Source organism: Melitaea cinxia, chromosome 9 (assembly GCF_905220565.1).
Source record: "Melitaea cinxia chromosome 9, ilMelCinx1.1, whole genome shotgun sequence".
Taxonomy (NCBI): domain Eukaryota; kingdom Metazoa; phylum Arthropoda; class Insecta; order Lepidoptera; family Nymphalidae; genus Melitaea; species Melitaea cinxia.
Window position 1 is genome coordinate 9,404,730 of NC_059402.1, and position 20,606 is coordinate 9,425,335.

The following is a 20,606-nucleotide window of genomic DNA, read 5'->3' on the forward strand; positions in this document are numbered from 1 at the left end:
ATTAATTACTTTTAATTACATAAATATAATAGTTAATTTAAAAAAAGCCAAAATTAAAAAGGTAGCGTGTATATCGTGCTATAAAAATACAATTTTATTTTAATTAACTTGGTTCTATAATAATCTTGTATATACAATTTTCGTATCACAAATTTTAGTTACCATACTCCTTCGAAAGGGCTGGACCGATTTTTATGAACTTTTGTGTGCATATCGGGTAGGTCTGAGCATCGGCCAACATATATTTTTCATACCCCTAAGTTATAAGCGGGGGGTTAAGGGGTTAATAACATGGCAAAACAATATTTTTGGGGTCAGCTAGTTTGTTATATACCTAAAAACGTTCTCTTCCGTGAGTAAGTAAATAATTAAATAGTCTATTTACACTTATTGTTTTATAAATAATACGACCAGTACTATGACTGAAGGTCGGTCGTTGCGTTGAAGGGAGAATGTGTTCTGTTCCAATAAGCAACTTAGTAGTAATACTGTATCAATACTTCATCTATACAAATAAATAAAATTGGAGTGTCTGTTTGTAATATTAAAATAACCGCTTATTAGTAAATGCTTGTGGATGTATATCAAACGATCAACACGGTACATGTTATATCAAAATAACATTTTTCACAATTTTTGTCTATCTGTCTGTTCGTTCCGGCTAAACTACGGCTCTGAAACGGCTGGACCGATTTTGACGGGACTTTCACTGGCAGATAGCTGATGTGGTAAAGAGTAACTTAAGCTACTTTTATTTTAGAAATGTGTTTATTTTATAACTCTGCCAACTGAACAAAAACTTTTTTATTAAATTCCACGCGGACAAAGTCGCGGGCACAGCTAGTTATTTTATAATAATATCGTTTATAATTGTATCAAATATCTACTGCACAAGGTACATTTTAATATTAAATGTTTGTAGTATATTAGGAGGATTAAAGTATAGTAGGTAAGATTGTGGGAAAGTAGGCGTATGTGGAAAAGGTTTTGAAATAAAATAGTGATGAAAAATAAAGTTTTATTTATGTTTGCACAATATTACAAACAAAAGTGTAAAAGAAAATGAAACAAATACATAAAAATGAAAGATTACATTAAATGTTATACTGACCGATGACAATAGGCACTGAGAACACAATTACTATAATTTTAGGAAAAAAAATTCATAAATTATAAATGAATATTATAAATATATTTTCACTACTAAATGTACTACGAAATTTATCTGACTTCTAAGTACTTAATATCTAGACAACTCTAAATATTTTAATTATAATAAAACCCTGCGAGTCAATTGTCAATGACTATTATATTTAACAAAAGAAGTAGGTATTGCTTTTTTTGTATATAAAAATGATCTTTCACTTGACGATAATTTTGCTTTTTGTTAATAGAAAACAGAGTGAGATCTGAGATAGAACAAGCATGATAAGAAATGTCTAAATATTGAAAATAGAGGATATTTAAATTTGTAGGACGGTCTGGTTGTGGTCTGTCTGTTTGTAATCCTGGCATTGTTTGACAGCTAGTGACAGTTGACAGTTTACAGTAGTGACAGATAGGTATTGCAGTCGCAAAAATTCAATTTAATGTTTTAGAATTTATTCTTTATAATAGGTTTGTTAATATTGTTATTAGGGATTAGGGATGTTATGCTAGTTGTATTTCATTAATTTTTATCCGGTTTTTAATTTTAATACAGCATCATCATATAATAATTTTAGTCCTACCTTTCTAAGTATATTCTTACATACATCACCATTATCATAATATGCCAATGTAAAGGTAATTGGTTAATAAAACACGCAGAACAAGTTTGCATGAAAATTAATAATTCGAGACGAAAAGCTAGACGTAGAATGATAGTTAGATTCCCAGGAAACTTATCGCGTGTTTCATCTCGACACAGCAGATGTCGCTAGAAAGCCTGTGACACTGCGATCCATCTGATAGGAAGAGTTGTATTAATTGTAATTTGTCTTGAAACCCACGCACACATGGTTAGACAAGAAAATTATTGTTAATTCAATGAATTTTAGTTTATTAACCTAATGTAACAAAATTGATTTTGAAGCTTAATTATAATTATATAAAACTAGCTTTCCGCCCGTCGTTTTCACATACGTGGAACACACGATTTTGATTGTTTTGTTTTCTCTATTAAAAAATAGTTTCGGCCTCTTCGCTTCGGTTGCTTAGACCGAATATAAAAAAATCATCATATCAAAAGTTTGATCTAGCGGATACATCGTTCCATAGCTTAATCGGCTAGAGCACCGACACGGTCAGTCGGAGATGCAGGATCGATCCCCGCTGGAACGGTCGATTTTTGATATAATAAAAAATGTTTAGAATTTTCTAATGTGTGGGTAGCACGAATATAAAATCGTACAAATTAAAATATAGCTTGTCACTTTGTGTTAATGTTATCTTTTGTTGTTTAAAGCGAAATTAAATTCTACTGGTGAAAAATTTTTCAAAATAAATTAATTACTTTATATATGGGTTTACTCTATATGTGAGTTTATCCATTACAAAGTAACCAGAAAACAAATCATTCCTTTTCACAATATTAGTTGATATACTTAACGTTTATTTTTTGTAAAGTAAAACAGTAATTTATTTATAATATGTTTGTTTAATGGAATTGTCAATAATATGTTAAAGATCCTTCAAGAAATCTTATAACTTAAGCTAGCTATTTTAAATCATTGAAAAATGTATTAATATTACAGGGTTAGATTTAACACTGAAATGTTTAATTACTGGTATAGAAAATACACTGTAACTGCTGAATCGCTTAATTACTTACACGCAAAGCCTTATGGAGTTCAGTTTTACTGCGAGTTGTGAATGAAACTGCGAGATATCGCGTGGGTCGTCGGACCAGTCGTAGGATAAACATCTCATTAATATCCTTTCCTTAATACTGTTCAGTTAAACGAGGGTCTATTTGCTAGAACTAATTTCGCAATATTCTATGGAGCTATGACTATTAATTGTTTCTCAGTCACGTACGCTACAAATTATCTGTAAAGGTTACTGTGACATATCTAAAAATATCATAAAGATTTTATTCTTTGATATCATAATATTACTATTATCTAGTTTTATTTTTCTATTTATTTGCATGAAGTTGTTTCGTCACGCTCGAATTCGCAATTGTAAATATAAATTAATTTAAATAGAGTACTTAGGTACTTTAAGGATATAAATTTGGTGTTTTTAATAATAGTTCTGAATCGAGTTAAGTTGAAATTACACGATTATTAAATATTATAGAAATTGGTTAATATTTTAATTTAAACTATTGATAATTGTTCTAAAAATTGTTAACGATTTTTTGTACTAGAAATCAATAGTTAACCCTTTGAATTGCTTTTATGATTCGGATTTCTCTTCATTCCTTAAACGATATGTATTAAATAAAATTTATTTTAAAAACCTATATAAGCATATACTGATATGTATTAGGAGACTAAACAAACACTTACATTTTATAACATGAGTACACACAATAATAATTATTAATAGTTTTAATACACGTTGTCGCAATTTACTTTTGTTCATCAATAGGCTTAAAAAGAGTTATATCTTTAAGTCTCAGTCCGATGAACAAACTTCATACGACACAAACACACAGGCGAGATGTATTCAAGTAGCTTTGTCAAAGTAACGCAACTAAGTACTATTTCGTGTCCTCTCCTACCGTGCACTTTATTGCTTAAACCCAACTCAGACGTTGCTCCTATTTTGTAATGAGATTCCGTACAATATTCAATTAAATCAATCTTTATATTGAATAGGCAATAAATCACTCCATCTTACAAGTGGTCAGCTTGACAAGGGAGAGTTGTGTTGCGAGCTTATACTGTGGCGTTTTATAAAATTATATGTTTCGTCAAATAAATAATTGAATATTAAGAAACTGCTATAAAATATCACCATACAACTCGTGAGCATGGAACAGTAAAATAATAACACATAAATTACGAAGTTACATATAGATTTTCATCTATTAATTTACTTAGTTTCATTAAACTTAAATTAGTACATTTTAAAATTTGTCGTACAAACAGACAGACAAAAATACAAACAGATGAATACAAAAACAGACTTTTTCTTTGACTTTTAAGGAACTAAACGTATATAAGTCATTAGCTATCGTTATTGTGTTTTACTTAAACGCAATAAGGATATATCTGAGATTTATTTTATTACATTCTTTAATATTCAATAATATTGTAAACTAACAAAATCAAAATTATGGCGAAATTAAATTCTATTGCAAGGAATTTACAGAATTCCCTATCTTAAGTACTATCTCATTTGAATCTCACTGATACCAAACTATTATTCAAATAATAATCTCTATTTGACGTTGAGTATAAATTGCGTGGAATAATAGACACTGAATATTGTTAACTTCAATCAATTTTAAACTGTGATTTATGCTATGAGTATATTGTTTACTCGTACTTTAAACCTGAGACTGCAAACTCAAAACATTTAATTTTATTAACAGTACAAGCCGATATTAATAAATATGCATTACTTGCCAAATGATTCAATACTTTAATAAATTTTTAATGTATATTAAGTTACCGCACATGACAAATATTTGTATAGGCCGTACAAGTGCTTGTCTCGTTCTGGGCTTTTGTGATTGTATGTTGTGAGTGTTTCCGGACCCCAAAGCAGGCTTCACATCATAAAGAGGCCGCTGAGTGTGTAACGTTTACTTTTTTACTATATTATTATTCGATGATAAAATTCTTGATTTTCCGGTTGATTTTTTCGGCTTCTTTTATCTATTCCATTTTTTTTAAAATAGATGTTTTATGCTATCGCGCAAAAGCTTACGTTTATGTATATTATTTATTTCTCTCGATTTACAAAAACGGTTTATCTCTGTAAGCGTTCGCAATTGCAGTAACGTTATCGAAAATCACTAAAGTTCTACATTATTACTAGATTTCTTAAAAGATAATATTAGTTTACTTCATTTTTATTTGACATATATAATTCGGCGGTAGTTTTTATAACAAGATTATTATTATTTAGTAACTCAATTCTGTAAAATAAATTATTACATTAATACCTTATCTTGACATTTAAGTTGAAGTGAATGTTTACCTTTCACGGAATACTCTCTAAAAATTACTTTATTGTGACCGGGAATTATTATTAAGATATCCATCAAATATCTGCGGAGGCGGTCTCGTGATAAGGAATTTGGCGAAATACACGCAGACGCCATGTTAACAACCGGTCTTTCAGAACGCGTCTGACAACATTACTTTTACATCTCAGAATCAGTTAATTAATTAAATATGTATTTTTAACTTTTACTGATTGACTGACTGACATATCAATGTAGAGACAAAAAATAACGCAGATAATATTAATTTCGGTGAATGCGTTAACTATATTTATTTAAAATAATTCGATAGTATATAATTATGATGTAATAATTTTTTTGACAATTTATATTAGCAAAAAAGATTTTTTATTTTTATTTTTGACGTAATGTCATTTTCAATAATGAAATGTAAAGTTCCTTATTTATAAAGCCAATAATTAGTTTTAAAATGTGCTTTAAAAATATATACATACACTAACGACCCGCCCCGGCTTCGCGCAGTTGAAAAAACTGACTCTATTCCTCTACTATATTATGCATATATATCTGGAATCACTCTATTTACTAAAGAAAACCGATAAAAAGACATTGCGTAGTTTTAAAGATCTAAGCATACAGACAGCGGGAAGCGACTTTGTTTTAAACTATGTAATGATTTATGTTACAGGTACTTTTGTTTTAATGTCTATATTAAACATTTAGTTAGCCGTATGTACATTTCCGACAAGAATACTGTATCATAGATTATGAAGAATGTGGCCTGAAATTTCATTAAAAAATAAAGCTCAAGAGTTTCAGGATTTATCGGAACGGTTTAAAAAATGTATTCCACTTAAGTTTATTTTTTAGAAATGTTAAGGCTGTAGAATATCAAGATTTAATTTATTGGAGTTATGTAATCGTGAGTGCGATCTAGCTATACGGGTAATTAAAATTTAACCGATAGTCTAAAAGTAATCTTATATTTGACATTAACATATAACCCAAATGTAGGTTGTACTTAGAAGAAACAATTATAGTAGGCGCATTTTGGCGCATTGTTTAAAAAACAATTTGTCATAAAATTTCACTTGACCTGCAATACTTTCTAAATCTCACAGTAACAGGGAAATGGGACTCATTGTTCCATTTATTACCATTTATGTGTCTAATAAGCCTTATCATAATTATTATAGCATTGAACCTTTTTTAGTAATGGATTATATTTTTATTAGGGAAATTTTAATTAAGTACTTATAACTCACTAACTTTATTCATATCTTAGTAATGAAAGTTCGATACTTCTTTATTATGTAAAGTTACGCTTTGTTGTTTAACTTGCATCATCATCATCATCATCATCATCATCATCATCATCATCATCATCATCATCATAGCAGCCTTTCGCAGTCCACAACTGGACTAAGGCCTCCACAAGCTCACGCCAAAAATGGCGTGAACACATGTGTTTTGCCCATAGTCATCACGCTGGTCAGGCGGGTTGGTGACCGCAGGGCTGGCTTTGTCGCACCGAAGACGCTGCTGCCCGTCTTCGGCCTGTGTATCGGGCAAAGCCAGCAGTTGGATGGTTATCCCGCCATCGGTCGGTTTTTTAAGTTCCAAGGTAGTAGTAGAACTGTGTTATCCCTTAGCCGCCTCTCACGACACCCACGGGAAGAGAAGGGGTGGCTATATTCTTTGATGCCGTAACCACACAGCATAACTTAAGTATAAGTATAGTATAAGTTTAACTTTAGAATTATTTAAATGATAATAAGTTAATTATAATGTACTCTAATGAAAACCCAAACCTGTAAATGTCGTGACAGTAATATGATATTTTTTTTTGTCATAAATAAATAACTTGAAAATATTGGTATCGCAGAAATACATCAGTGTAGTTTAAATGAAGTGGCAAAACTACTAGATACCGTTGTTGCAATTACATTCTAAAGCTGTCAATGGACTAGAAGCAATATCTAATTCTAATATATAAAATTTTCGTGTCGCGGCGTTTGTAGTTAAACTCCTCCGAAACGGCTTGACCGATTCTCATGAATCATGAATGGAGGGGGGGGGGGGGGGGGGTTGAAGGTTAATAAAATATATTGCAAAACAACGTTTGCGGAGTCAGCTAGTTCTTTTTATATACTCGTGTATTAACTAACTAACAGATCGGATCTAATACTTATAGCATTTTATGAATTATTTTTACACTATGATCACTCCGCCTCTACTCCAAATCCAAAAATATTTTTGGATCTAAAGATAAGTTTCGAGTAGTTTTATTAATATTTGATTGTCTACTAGTTGTTTTTTTCCCTTGTCTTTTAGATGTGTTTACTTTTACGACAATTATTTGTTTTGATTGTAGATACCTATATTATTTATGAATAACTATTTTTAACCGGTAAAAAATAAAAATAAAAATTAGATTCACAATGTACAAAGAAACTAATCTTGCCTCTTTATCACATTAATAGAGATTAAATTTTTGTAAGTACCAATTATAAAAAATTAAATAAGATATAATTATATACGAATAAATGTTTGACCGCGAATTATCTGTATACTTCACAGGTCAATACCCTCTATTACTTAACTTCAAATCATTAACTATAGCGTAACAGAGGAACTCGTGCTTCAATGATTTCAGAACTAATTTTGTTTACTTGACGGAATACTTACATTTTTAATTGATTTTAAACGCTAATAAATCAGTTTCCCTAGTGATTTAAACCCTTTTATTAATCGATTTACGATTAATTATTGATTTGATATCATCACCATAATAGGAATAGGTGATTTATTGATAAACACATGAGTCGGATTCTTCATAAATTAATAATAATATGTAACAAAAAAGTGAAACAAAAATATTATAATTATTATTTTAAAATTGTATTGTTATAAGCGTGAATTAGTTTTATAACTTGGTCGCACACAATAGAGTAGTATTCTTATTCAATTACATTACATGTGTAAAAGTAATCACTTCGTGATAAAATAAATATATTTTGTTATATAAAATTTAAATACAAAATTTATTCTAGTATACATACAACGTATATGATAATGTGTATGTATTTGTATTTATTTACGGATATAACTTTTTGCACATTTTAAGTTAGGTAATATTATGTAGTTATACACACGCCTTTTACTTAATCTATTTTAAATAGTTGTGCAAAACAGAATATAAAAAAACACATTAGCTAAACTTATATGCAACGTCTTAAAAATAAATAGGTATATCAGTAAGTATTATACGATCTTGTTAGTACTAGTCGTCTCATATCTTTATTTAAATTAAAGAATCATTTTAATAACCTTCATTTCTTATAGACGTAATAAAATGCTACAATTTGAATGTAACTATTTTTTTTAATTTCCGGTTAACAAGTGATATAAGAAAAGATTCTAGGAATAAAAACCGAATACGACCATTTCCGTTCTAATGTGAAACAATACATATTTACTTAGATTAAAAGTTTAAAACTGACTTTTATAACTAGCTGTATAATGTATATAACTGTAGGATAAATAACTGAGGTAGGGCACTGCAGGAATTGGGGTAGTACCTTGACCTTACAGAAGATCACACCAAAATAATACTGTTTTCAAGCAGTATTGTGTTCCTGTTGGTGAGTAAGATGACCAGAGCTCCTGGGGGGATTGGGGATTGGGTCGGCAACGCGCTTGCGATGCTTCTGGTGTTGCAGGTGTCTATAAGCTACGGTAATCGCTTACCATCAAGTGAGCCGTACGCTTGTTTGCCGACCTAGTGACATAAACAAAAAATAATGTTAAATTAGTTTTTAAGTAGTGTTAAAGATTATCATTTATCGTTAAATCTGTTATACAAATACACATTCTTCCACAATAAGTTCAAGTAACAACGGTAATATATATATTTTGATTTAAAAGATATACGACGTTTTTAGTAATTAGATTACGTTCCGTATGTGGGTCAAGTAAAACTAAAAACTCTCGCTTTGAGAAAACACGACACTTATTTCATCCGTGGGTGCGTGTATGTTGAAATTTCATTATTCATTTCATTTAGCTAGCTTTTATTAAGTTCAGTCAAGTTTTCTAAAGAAAATAGTTTTTTAAATTGTACCTACCGATAATTCCCATAAGAATGGTCGTCTGTAAATAAAAACGAATCTCTAAATGTGCTGCTACCAATGTGCGCTACTCGAGAGCGGCTAGACCGATTCTAGACGATTTCTTTTGAATGCCCTGTAAAACATTCCCTTGAATTTCTAAAAAAGATTCGAGAATTAAAACACAACGCTTGACGCGTTAACTAGTAACACATAATTAACTAAAACTGCTCTGATGTGTAGTGCTAGTAGTCGCCTTAAACACCAACGGTTTGCTGGTTCGCTTCCCGCTCGGGCTTGATATTTGATTTGTACAAGTATTTCTTTCCGGTTTGGATGTCTGTCTGTGTGGGTCTTCCCACCGTGCCTCATAGAGCACGTTAAGCCGTCGGTCCCGGTTGTTATCATAAATACATGATAGCGATCGTTATTTACGCTAGGGAACATATCCGATGGTTGATTAAGCTTCAATCCTTCTCGTACAAGAAGAAAAATGCCTATGCCCAGCAGTGGGATATCACAGGCTAAATGCGGTATGCGGTACATACAATGGACGACAAATACTAGTGTTATTCTTGGATGTTGAATATTAATTCTGAATCCTTGTCTTACAATAAAATTTAAATCGATATAAATATTCAAATCATGTCGACAGGAATCCGTTATGTTTCCGATTCCTATTTCGCATCGTTACCGATAAGTAACACTATTTCTCTACATGCTGTTAACTCATATTACATATACATTTTTATTTTCGTTCTATTTATTTTAAATTTCCTTTCTAGAATGTTCTAAATACCAAAATCAATATAAAAAAAAATATAGAGCTTCTTGAGTTCAAAATATTATGTGCAAGTTACTCTATTCAAGTATTACTTTTTTTTACATAAAAATAGTCATCATCATCATTATCATCATTACAGCCTATACAGTCCACTGCTGAACATAGGCCTACACAAGTTTACGCCAAAAATAACGTGAACTCATGTGTTTTTCCCATAGTCACCACGCTGGGCAGGCGGGTTGGTGACCGCAGTACTGGCTTTGTCGCACCGAAGACGCTGCTGCCCGTCTTCGGCCTTTGTATTTCAAAGCCAGCAGTTGGATGGTTATCCTGCCATCGGTCGGCTTCTTAAGTTCCAAGGTGGTTGTGGAACCTTGTTATCCCTTAGTCGCCTCTTACGACACCCACGGGAAGAGAGGGGGTGGCTAAATTCTTTAGTGCCGTAGCCACACAGCACATAATAATATATATAATATATATAATAAATAGTAATAACAGAAAATTCCATGTGTGTAATATAAGAAGGACAACAAAATACGTCCGGAAATATGTTTCAGTGATTTAATTTGAACAATAAGGAAGTCTGGTTCTGTTGCAAAGATTACAAACAAAATTATTTCGTTATAAGAGTGCTGTGAACAGTTGATGCACAAATTGTTATTAAGACTTGTACCTATGTAAAAAATTGTAATTTTGAATTGATATAAATTTAGATATTAAATTTAACAAAAGTCAGCGCAGTAAAGCGTGTTAAATGAGTATTTCTTCTTATAATTAACATCAGAAAGTAAACGCATTTTTTATGAGCAAAAAAACAAGAAATATAAAGAAATGACCGTCATAGCATCTTTTGTTTTTATTGCTTACGGTTAATTCAAGATACCTACTCTTTCAACGCAAGGTCAAAACAGTTTGTGTACATAGTAAAAAATATATTTAAAAATATTAATATTATAGTATTTAGATTAATCGGTATTACATTGTTACGTAATTAAATTAAATTGACATTGAAAGTTCAAAATCGCATTCAGCTTCGTGACCTTGTTGTTTCTACACCTTTCTACAAGACGTCGAGAAACCGTGAGCATCCATTGTGCTTGACAAACCTATCAAGTTATCAGCCTATTAACACGAAATGTCATAAAAATTCACTAAGGTTTGAAAAGCAATAACGTAATTATGTAATTTCTCTATTACTCTAATTGGCAATACTATATTAAGAACCTTTTGGATTTTTTTTTTCATAACATTCATCTGGTATCAATAGGATGTTACTCCTGTGATGGCGGTATAGAATTTCATACACACACTATGCGTTTTACTCAGATTCTTGTATTATTCAATTTTTGTTACTGTTATAAAATTATTTTAGGTATTATTATTACATGATGAATATATTTGAAAATTTTAGGCAAATAAGAACTCTCTAAATTAGACCGCAATCTTCTCATCAGGCAAGGCATAGTCTGTATATGTCTTAAAAAATATAATTATCTTTAATAATCTTATTATTAGAGCCAACATAGATTGACGCCCTAATAATAGTTCGGGACGATCAATAGATCAGTATTTGCCGATTGTTTGATGAAATAAGTCTTCATTATTATTTGTTTTCAACATATGGTATTATATTATATTATGGATATACTTTTGACATAATTCGTGTGAATTTTATATCAAAATTCTACCTCAAGTAACCATATCCAGAATAGACTGACTATTGAAATCGATTTCAAATTCTCAACTATACTTTCAAGTTATATACAAAGATTTTAATAATAAATGCTAAGAATTTTATAAGTTGTGTATTTCTAGCTTATGTCTCGATCTTTGTATTATCATTGAAATTCAAGTAAAGTATAATTTTTTCATAGTATTTACTTTATGCGAAATTACAATATTCAAATAAAAGCAGGAAACCGAATTCAACAAAGCTGGAATCGCATTGACGCAAGAATTTCGCAACACTGGAACAGTGAATGCACTTGTGAATTTTACAGCTGCCACAGCACGTCCAAGATCCGACATTATTAACAGTACAATCACGAATTCTGCCCACGATCCTCTATTTCATCAAAGATTAACCTCATTCACTACAAATATGATGCAGGGATAGGAATTCCCTCTATCCGCTGCAATTCTCTCACTATAATGCAATTCAGTACTTGAAAGTAATTACTAAAATACCGATAAGTTAATATTATCTCAATAAAAACCGTTCAATTTTTTTTTTACTTTTATACGGAATAAGTACTGTTACCATTAAATACACGGTAATAACGGAAATATTTTTATTCAACCAACTACTTTTTCGGTGCAAGAGCGAACATATGCACAGGATACAAACCGTCCGGAAAACCAGTTTGAATATTAGTGGCTATCAAGTGCAGATTTGCTTCTTCAAAAATATTCATCATTAAATCGAAGGAACGTGTTACTGAATAATCATCTTCGTCAAATTCTATTTCCTCCGTCGAACAGATGTTCTCTTTTATGATGATCAAACCATTTTTCGTCAACGCTTTACTGCATCTCATCAAAAAGTCAATTAAATCGTAATCGCTTAAATGCCCCAACACCCACTGGCACCATATTACGTCATATTCCCTTTCTGGTTTAAAATTATGAAGGCCGACATTGTATAGTGTGCCTAATTTAGTGTTGTCTTCACTGAGCAATCGTTTAGCAGTGTTAATGAACTTTTCGTCTTGTTCCACTAAATCGACCTTCTGGAAATAAGACATCAAAAGGTTCCTGCTCACTCTTCCGATACCCGCTCCGCAATCCAAGGCCAATTTTGTATTCGGTGGATTAGCTAGAGATAGTATGTGATTTAGAAATAGTTTCGAACCCTCGATGTCAATGTCCGAGACGTGGCCGTAGCCACCGAGCACTCCGTCTATTGTTGCTGGTACATTAGCCCAGTACTTTGCGGCTTTCTTATAAAATTGACCGTCGCTGTTGTATTTATTATGTGAACGGGCGTGCATAATGACGACATTAGCAATCTCCAGCTGAACTATTGACACTGATGTTTTGCTGTCAGCGTGTTTTATGATCTATTTTTAATTATGATAATCTAATATAACCTATTTTATTCATGTTATTACTTCTAGGAAATGTAACGTATAATGTAACGTGCAACGTAGTAAAATATTGTAATCTTTAATATGATTCGCCTTATGATTGCTTTATATGTTTATTATTCTATTGTTACAGGCGCTAATAGCAGCAGTAAACGAGACGAGTGAAGAAGATATTCGAGATGCTCTGAAGACGCAGACGGAGAACCAGCTGGCTTTGGTGCCGAGGGGACCTACTCTCGTCAAGGACACCGTTGCCTACAACACTACTATCACTACTGATGACACGGTATGTAGATTTAGGTTTAAAGTTTTTTATTATCATAAATATATACAACACTTACATGAGAACATAAAAATACGTTCTACTTACAGTTGTTGAAAAAAAAAAAAGATAAAAATAGAAAAAGAACACAAAAGTCATTTGAAAGTACAGAAAAATGATTTAAATCTTAAATTAATAATTGTTTAAAATTTACATGATGTATAAGTTGAAATTTTTTATAACTACAAATTATGTAAAAAGTACAGAGGTCCCTACATCGTTAATAATGTGTAATCAATCAAAATGTAAAACAAAAAAAAAAAAAAACTTCTGTTTTTAATTTCTAAATGTGTTATTTATTTGAAAAGTAGGAAACCATAAAGTAGAGCATCGAGTCTGTGTTTTGTGATTTCTGTTGGTTTGTAGATATAACGGAGCTTTATTTGAAGACACCATAATTTTTACACAGTCAGGTATCAGGTTGTGTAGCGCTAATTGAAGTCACAACACTATACAAATATTTGTTTTTTTTTTGTAGCAATGAATTTAAAACTCTATTTTTCGTGTTGTGTGTATATTATATGTTTGCTTATATATTCATACGATATGGAAAGATTTTATTTATGATGTGAAATCCATAAATTTTGAAGGTATTAAATATATTTTAACAGTTACAACTTACCATAATAATTACATGAAGCAAATGACAAACGCTATATATAATATACAATCTGGTGGATACCAAAAATGCTCGGGAATGTATCTTGCAAATTATGTATAAATTTTTAATCTAAACAAAAGCTATTCAGAATAATAATAGCTGGCTTTAAATGTATTTCCTATGTAGTTCTAATATATTGTCATAATGTGCAAAATATTTAAAAATTTAGGAGGAGCTACGAGCTTTACGACCGGATGGAACGATTGTGACGGAGACCCGGCATACGAAGGAACAAGAGCGAGTCTGTGACGAGGAACTGTCTAAAGACGAGGTATGTTACAAACAGATTCATCTTATTGTTAAAATATTCTCATGAATGAAACCATATTTAAAGCCTAATGAGCGCTCTTTAGGATTTAAATATGGTTTCTTAACAAATCGTTTAATTTCAACACCAGAAAGTAGTTTTAAGAATTTAAATGAAATAAATAAACCGATTCAAAAAATTTTGTAATTGACTTAAGTTAAAATGTTTTTATTAACGGTTCTTAAATGTTTTATGTTTTTAGGCAAAATCATTAGCAAGCAACGAAAGCCTGCTGGAAGAAACGGGTGGCACTGAGCGTCGTAAGCGCGTCGACTTAGAGCAGTCCACTGACCACATGGCGGGGGGCCTGCGGGTCGCGACACAAGTGCACTCGAAGACTCGCACAGAGGAAGGTAACAAAAATTAAATTAAATTTTCTTCATAACTTTTATTGTTTTATGACCTGGCTTCAAATGCGTATACTTTTATGATTATAGTTCAACCCTTATTATGACCCCATGACGTCTTTTATAATTAGGCTATTTACAACAGACGTATTTTTTAAGAAGCAGGTCCGTAGATCATGGGATTAGCGCATTGAAATAATAATAAAAAAATCGTCAAAAATAGGTCGATAGATGATAATAATTTTAATTAAAAAAAATAGTATAATACGTTTGTACGTTTTATTGTTATTAAATTTTCGTTATTGTTTTAGTTGAAAGGGAAGGACAACCGAATATGGATGACGATTGGGAAAGTTTATCTGTTAGAATGCGCCGCCAACGCCGTTTGCGACTCAGCGGTAAGTAGTACTACTAATTTAGGATTTGTTTTTACTATTGCACGATAGGTGGTGCTGACACAACTTGCTCACAGACAAATGTACATGTTTTGTAAATTTTCCGCTAGATGGCACTAAATAGTTTCTAAAAAGATGTTTTATTTTACACAGGATAAGAATTATTTCAATAAAAATGTAGGCACTTCATATAAGAAAACTTGATTAGTAATTTAGTATTAAAAAAATTAATAAAAAAATAATCATTAAAAACAAATTAACTGTGTATATATCATTCTTCATAGGTCATATTTTAGGTCATTATTTCTTATAAATAAAAAATGTACTTGTACCCATATTTAATTCTAAAAAACTATAAGTGACAATAAAGATGCTTTTTAACCAACTTCCAAAAAGAGGAGGTTCTCAATTCGATTGTATTTTTTTATGTATGTAACGTCAGAACTTTTGACTGGGTGGACCGTTTTTTATAATTTTTTTGAAATCGAAAGGTGGTGCGTGTTATTTGGTCCCATTTAAATTTATTTGAGATCTAACGACTACTTTTCGAGTTATGTCTAATAATGCGTTTTTACTTGACTATTTTTTCGTTGATTTACGTTGCATTATATCGTATAACTTTTTATTGGGTATACCGATTTTGATGATTTTTAATTTAATCGAAAGCTGATGTTTACCACGTGGTCACGTTTAAATTTCATCGAGATCTGATAACAACTTCTACGTTGTATTATTAATTTTTTTTTAATTTTCGAGCAAACACAATTAATTATATGTAATTTATTTTAAAAGCTTTTTTAATAAAACTAATTAACGATTTTGATGAATTAATAATATATATTGAAATCTATTTCATTATAAAAATAAGTGTTGAAGTTTGGTCAATTACCAGACATATGTTTTATCAATGCACGCACATGCAGTTCTATGACCTCTGCCACATTTTTAATATTACTACAACTTTCGTAAATATTTCAGGCTCAGCTTTACGTATCAGAATATAAAATAAACGCTTTACAATGTCAAATTTTTTATTTTGTGCAACTTCTAATGCATTTTATAGGTTATTACAATGTATTCCGATATCCTGATCATCATGTTTCTACATAGTGACTATGTAATTAAATTTAAATAATTACCTACGGCACATTCCTGGACATACACGGATAAAGGAATTTCTTTAACGGTATGTAGGTATGTTAATATGTGACCGTCGTGGCTATTTATTGACATTGAGACCTTTTTTAAACCTTGCAGTTCTCGACTATCTTAATTATTTGTTGTCACGAGGTACAATAAGTGATTAATACGTCAATGATCGAAGCTTTAAAATATTATATTAACTTAATTATATAGATAACGTAGTAGTAGATACGAAAAGAGATGTTGATAGTTTTTTATCACATTAACTCATTATTGTTGTGTTTGACTCGTGATATCTTTACATTGGTGTTGTAACTTTACTTCTAGAGAGGTTATCAAGATGTAACTTGTGCCAGATTTTAAATTAGACAAGAAGGGTGATTACTTTGAGTTAGACATGCCCCAAATTTATAAAAACAATATCTCTTTTGTACAAATATTTGAATACAAATTGAATCCCGTTCTATACAAATACCTATGCATTTTCTACCTATAATATGGCTTAAAACGACTATGTGGATCCAATGTCCCACCTAATGTCAAAACTATGCTTATCCCTACATCAAATTAAAAAAAAAATGTACCGAAATCCACCACGATTTTTTCCAATCATTAAAATTGTAATACATTAAATAACAATGAAAATAATTATTATTAATACGTAATTGTATATACGATAGGACTTTTATATTTATAATATTATTAATACATATCCTAGTAAGTTATATGGTATTATAATTGTGCAGGCATTTGTTATCTGCCCACTGAATTATTCTAGCACCTTTTAAGGTAGCCGCGTTGTCGCGAATTATTTCGCATAAATTAGAATGATACACATTATACTGTTGTGACTGGTATGGTTTATAATTGCAGACAAATATGGACATGATCATATAATATTAAACACAGTTGTATTGATGTGGTCAAAATTACGGCCCGCGACATTTAATGAACGTTTCATAAAGATAGAGACACGATTTTTTGCGCTGCATATATTAAATATAATAATTAAATATTCAGTGTTGTTTTCTAATGTTTACGCGAATTTTACTCATTTAATAAAACACTTTTTTCGGATTTTATCGCGGTTTATTGTTAACTTTTGATTCCCGACGTTTCGGATACTTTACAGCAACCATGGTCACGGGAGGACTGTGTATTCAGTGTTGTTTTCCTGTGGTGAGTACGGTGACCAAATACGGAGAGGGGGGGGGGGGGGGTTAGGGGTAGAGTAGCGTTTATAAGCTTCGGTAATCTCTTACTATCAGGTATAAATATATATAATTTTAATACAACTAGCTCGACAATCAAGTCTGCGACTCACATGATGGTAAGCGATTATCGTATACTTACTAGCTGTGTTCCGCGATTTCACCCGCATATAACTTTGATGAATCATTAACAGTTGACTTCCATTATTTCCCCATTTCCCCAGCGCATGATGTAAAAGCAATTCAACAACGCTTTTTTTTTTCAGGCTCACTACAAATATTACTATTTAAGAATAACCAATAATAAGAAGAATTTTTCAAATCCGACTGGTAGTTACAGAGACTAGTAGGTTCAAACAAATTAACGACCATCGGATTTATTATTATATTTCTATAGATATGATTGGGGCTTGTAGTGACCACTAGGGGAGGCTTACGTCCAGCAGTAGACTGTGATAGGCTGATCATGATACATATGGTAGATTTACAATTGATTTGTTTTGTAAAATTATTATAGACCTTTTTGGCGTGGTCGAACCTCCTGATTAGCGATCTTACGTAGATTGTCGATAAAGTGGACCAGAGGGTGTCCCACGGTGTGTTTGCTAACACGTGATCTCCACTCTAGGACATATCTGCTCCAGCGGCTATCAGACCTGCGGTATACCATAAGATTAGATTGTTTTTGTCATACTCGTATATTTAAAGTTATTCCAACTATCGACTTTAACTTTGGATAAGCACGTCGAAACCTATGCTTAAATTAAAATAGGTAAATTGAATACTCAAGTGTACTAATATTAGGTTTAATTATTAGTATCATAACACAGTACTTATAGTTTCAAAAATAAATAAAGTAAATTTCAAATGAAAGGACATAATAGGTTTTTATTTATTTTTAATAAACAAATACATTTTATAAGCAAGTATTAAACAAAGCAATATCACATAAATAATGTAAGTTACGAATAACTCTTGGCGGATTAAAAAACTTGCTTATACATATATAGATATGGATAATGTATGTATCTGCATGATTTATGAATTCAAAATACATAAGATAACCTTTTTAGGTGATCCTAGAATTGAATATTATTTGAAAAAAATATAATAAAAAAATCTATGTGACACATTAAGTGTTAAAGGCAGCAAAGTGACTAAAGCCTTTTTAACCGACTTCAAAAAAGGAGGAGGTTACTCAATTTGACCATATATATATAATGTTTGTTCGGAGATAACTTCGTCGTTTATGAACCGATTTTGATAAGTATTTTTCTGTTGGAAAGAAGATATGTGTGTACCAAGTGTGGTACTATGTTAAAGAAACTAGGATCTGATGATGGAATCCCAGATATATCGAGGGAAACCCTCGAAAATCGTAGTGACGACTAGGGCATTTGTTAATTTTTTTTTCGTCTAGTTATATTGTATTACTTGTCGATGTAATGGAAGTCGGTTTTTTTCGTTTGCGAGCAAACACAATTATTACTAGTTATAATCGGCGCCATTTTTAACCGACTTCCAAAAAAGGAGGAGGTTCTCAATTCGACTGTATTTTTTTTTTTTTTTTATGTATGTTACATCAGAACTTTTGACTGGGTGGAGCGATTTCGACAAATTTTCTTTTAATCAAAAGGTGGTGTGTGCCAATTGGTCCCATTTAAATTTATTTGAGATCTAACAACTACTTTTCGAGCTATATCTAATAATGCGTTTTTACTTGACGCTTTTTTCGTCGACCTGCGTTGTATTATACCGCATAACTTTCTACTGGATGTACCGATTTGAATAATTCTTTTTTTGTTAGAAAGGGGATATACCTAGTTTAGTACCATGATATGGAAACCAGGATCTGATGATGGGATCCCAGAGAAATCGAGGGAAACTCTTGAAAATCCGCAATAACTTTTTACTGGGTGTACCGATTTTAATAATTCTTTTTTTGTTTGAAAGGGGATATCTCTAGTTTGGTACCATGATAAGGAAACCAGGATCTGATGATGGGATCTCAGAGAAATCGAGGGAAACTCTCGAAAATCCGCAATAACTTTTTACTGGGTGTACCGATTTTAATAATTTTTAATTTAATCGAAAGCTGATGTTTGTTATGTGGTCACATATAAATTTCATTGAGATCTGATAACTACTTTTTGAGTAATCTTTGATAACGCGCAGTTACTTGAGTATTTTTTCGTCGATCTACGTTGTATTACTCGTCGATGTAATTGAAGTCGGTTTTTTTTCGTTTGCGAGCAAACACAATTATATCAAATAAGCTGCACACGCAGTATCGTGCTCCTACGTCTCGTAAGGTCATTTTGAGATTCGGAAATCCCAACAACATATTTCTTTCAGTTCCTTTTAAGCCAGTACTTGTCTGTCATTGATTATTCTCATGAGGTCTATGCGTGACCATGATTACTTAATATGGCTGACTACCCCTGTTCGTCTTTTTGCCATATATACGTTTTCTTGACAAAATATAGACCAGTTTTATCAACTCTGAAGGTTTTTAGTTCGAAATCACAAGTAATTAATGTAAGATGAATCGCCAAAACAACGAAAATAAAGAATTTCCTTCCTTTTTCTGAAACAAACAAATTAGACTTCCGCTTTTCTCGTGATTCCACTATTTTGGTTAACATACGACCAATGATAATACGCTAAATAAAGTCTTGTAATAGCCATATGTGTAGTTTTAGCTGACATCTCAACATATCTCTGTAGATTAAATTCCTTTGTAAGACTGTGTAGCTAGACCACAACATATATTTAAAGCCTAGAGTTAGACAATCGGTTGTCATAAGCAGATCCTGATCACAAGCGACTTGCTACAAGCCACAACGAATTGCTATGACAAGTAAGCAGCTCTTATAGATCAGGCTTTTTATATTAATCGTGAAAGAATCAGCCGAATCATACGATTCCTAGTACATCATGATACACAGAGACACATCAAGATGATGAGACAGATCAATCACCATATTTTAACAATCGACTTGACATTTATAAAAATAAATTAATAAGAAATGTTAGGTATAAATCAGCACTTTTATATCCTATAATTTTCCTCAAAAATAAACTTTCGAACGCAAAGAAAAAATGAAATGAAGACAAGG

General features: G+C 31.4%; 2 protein-coding genes across 2 annotated transcripts in view; one reads left to right on the forward strand and one right to left on the reverse strand.

Moving 5' to 3' along the window:
- LOC123656319 (serine/arginine repetitive matrix protein 2) overlaps positions 1–20,606 on the forward strand; it is a 125,215-nt gene that overhangs the window by 95,189 nt on the left and 9,420 nt on the right. The window contains exons 7-10 of the mRNA XM_045592021.1: positions 13,235–13,387; positions 14,254–14,355; positions 14,594–14,744; positions 15,050–15,136. Of these exons, the coding sequence (XP_045447977.1) occupies positions 13,235–13,387; positions 14,254–14,355; positions 14,594–14,744; positions 15,050–15,136 (493 nt within the window). The remainder of the gene's footprint in view (positions 1–13,234; positions 13,388–14,253; positions 14,356–14,593; positions 14,745–15,049; positions 15,137–20,606) is intronic.
- LOC123656515 (N-terminal Xaa-Pro-Lys N-methyltransferase 1-like) lies at positions 12,293–13,005 on the reverse strand. Its single transcript, XM_045592184.1, has one exon. It carries the CDS (start codon positions 13,003–13,005, stop codon positions 12,319–12,321), a length of 687 nt encoding a protein of 228 aa, XP_045448140.1. The 3' UTR covers positions 12,293–12,318.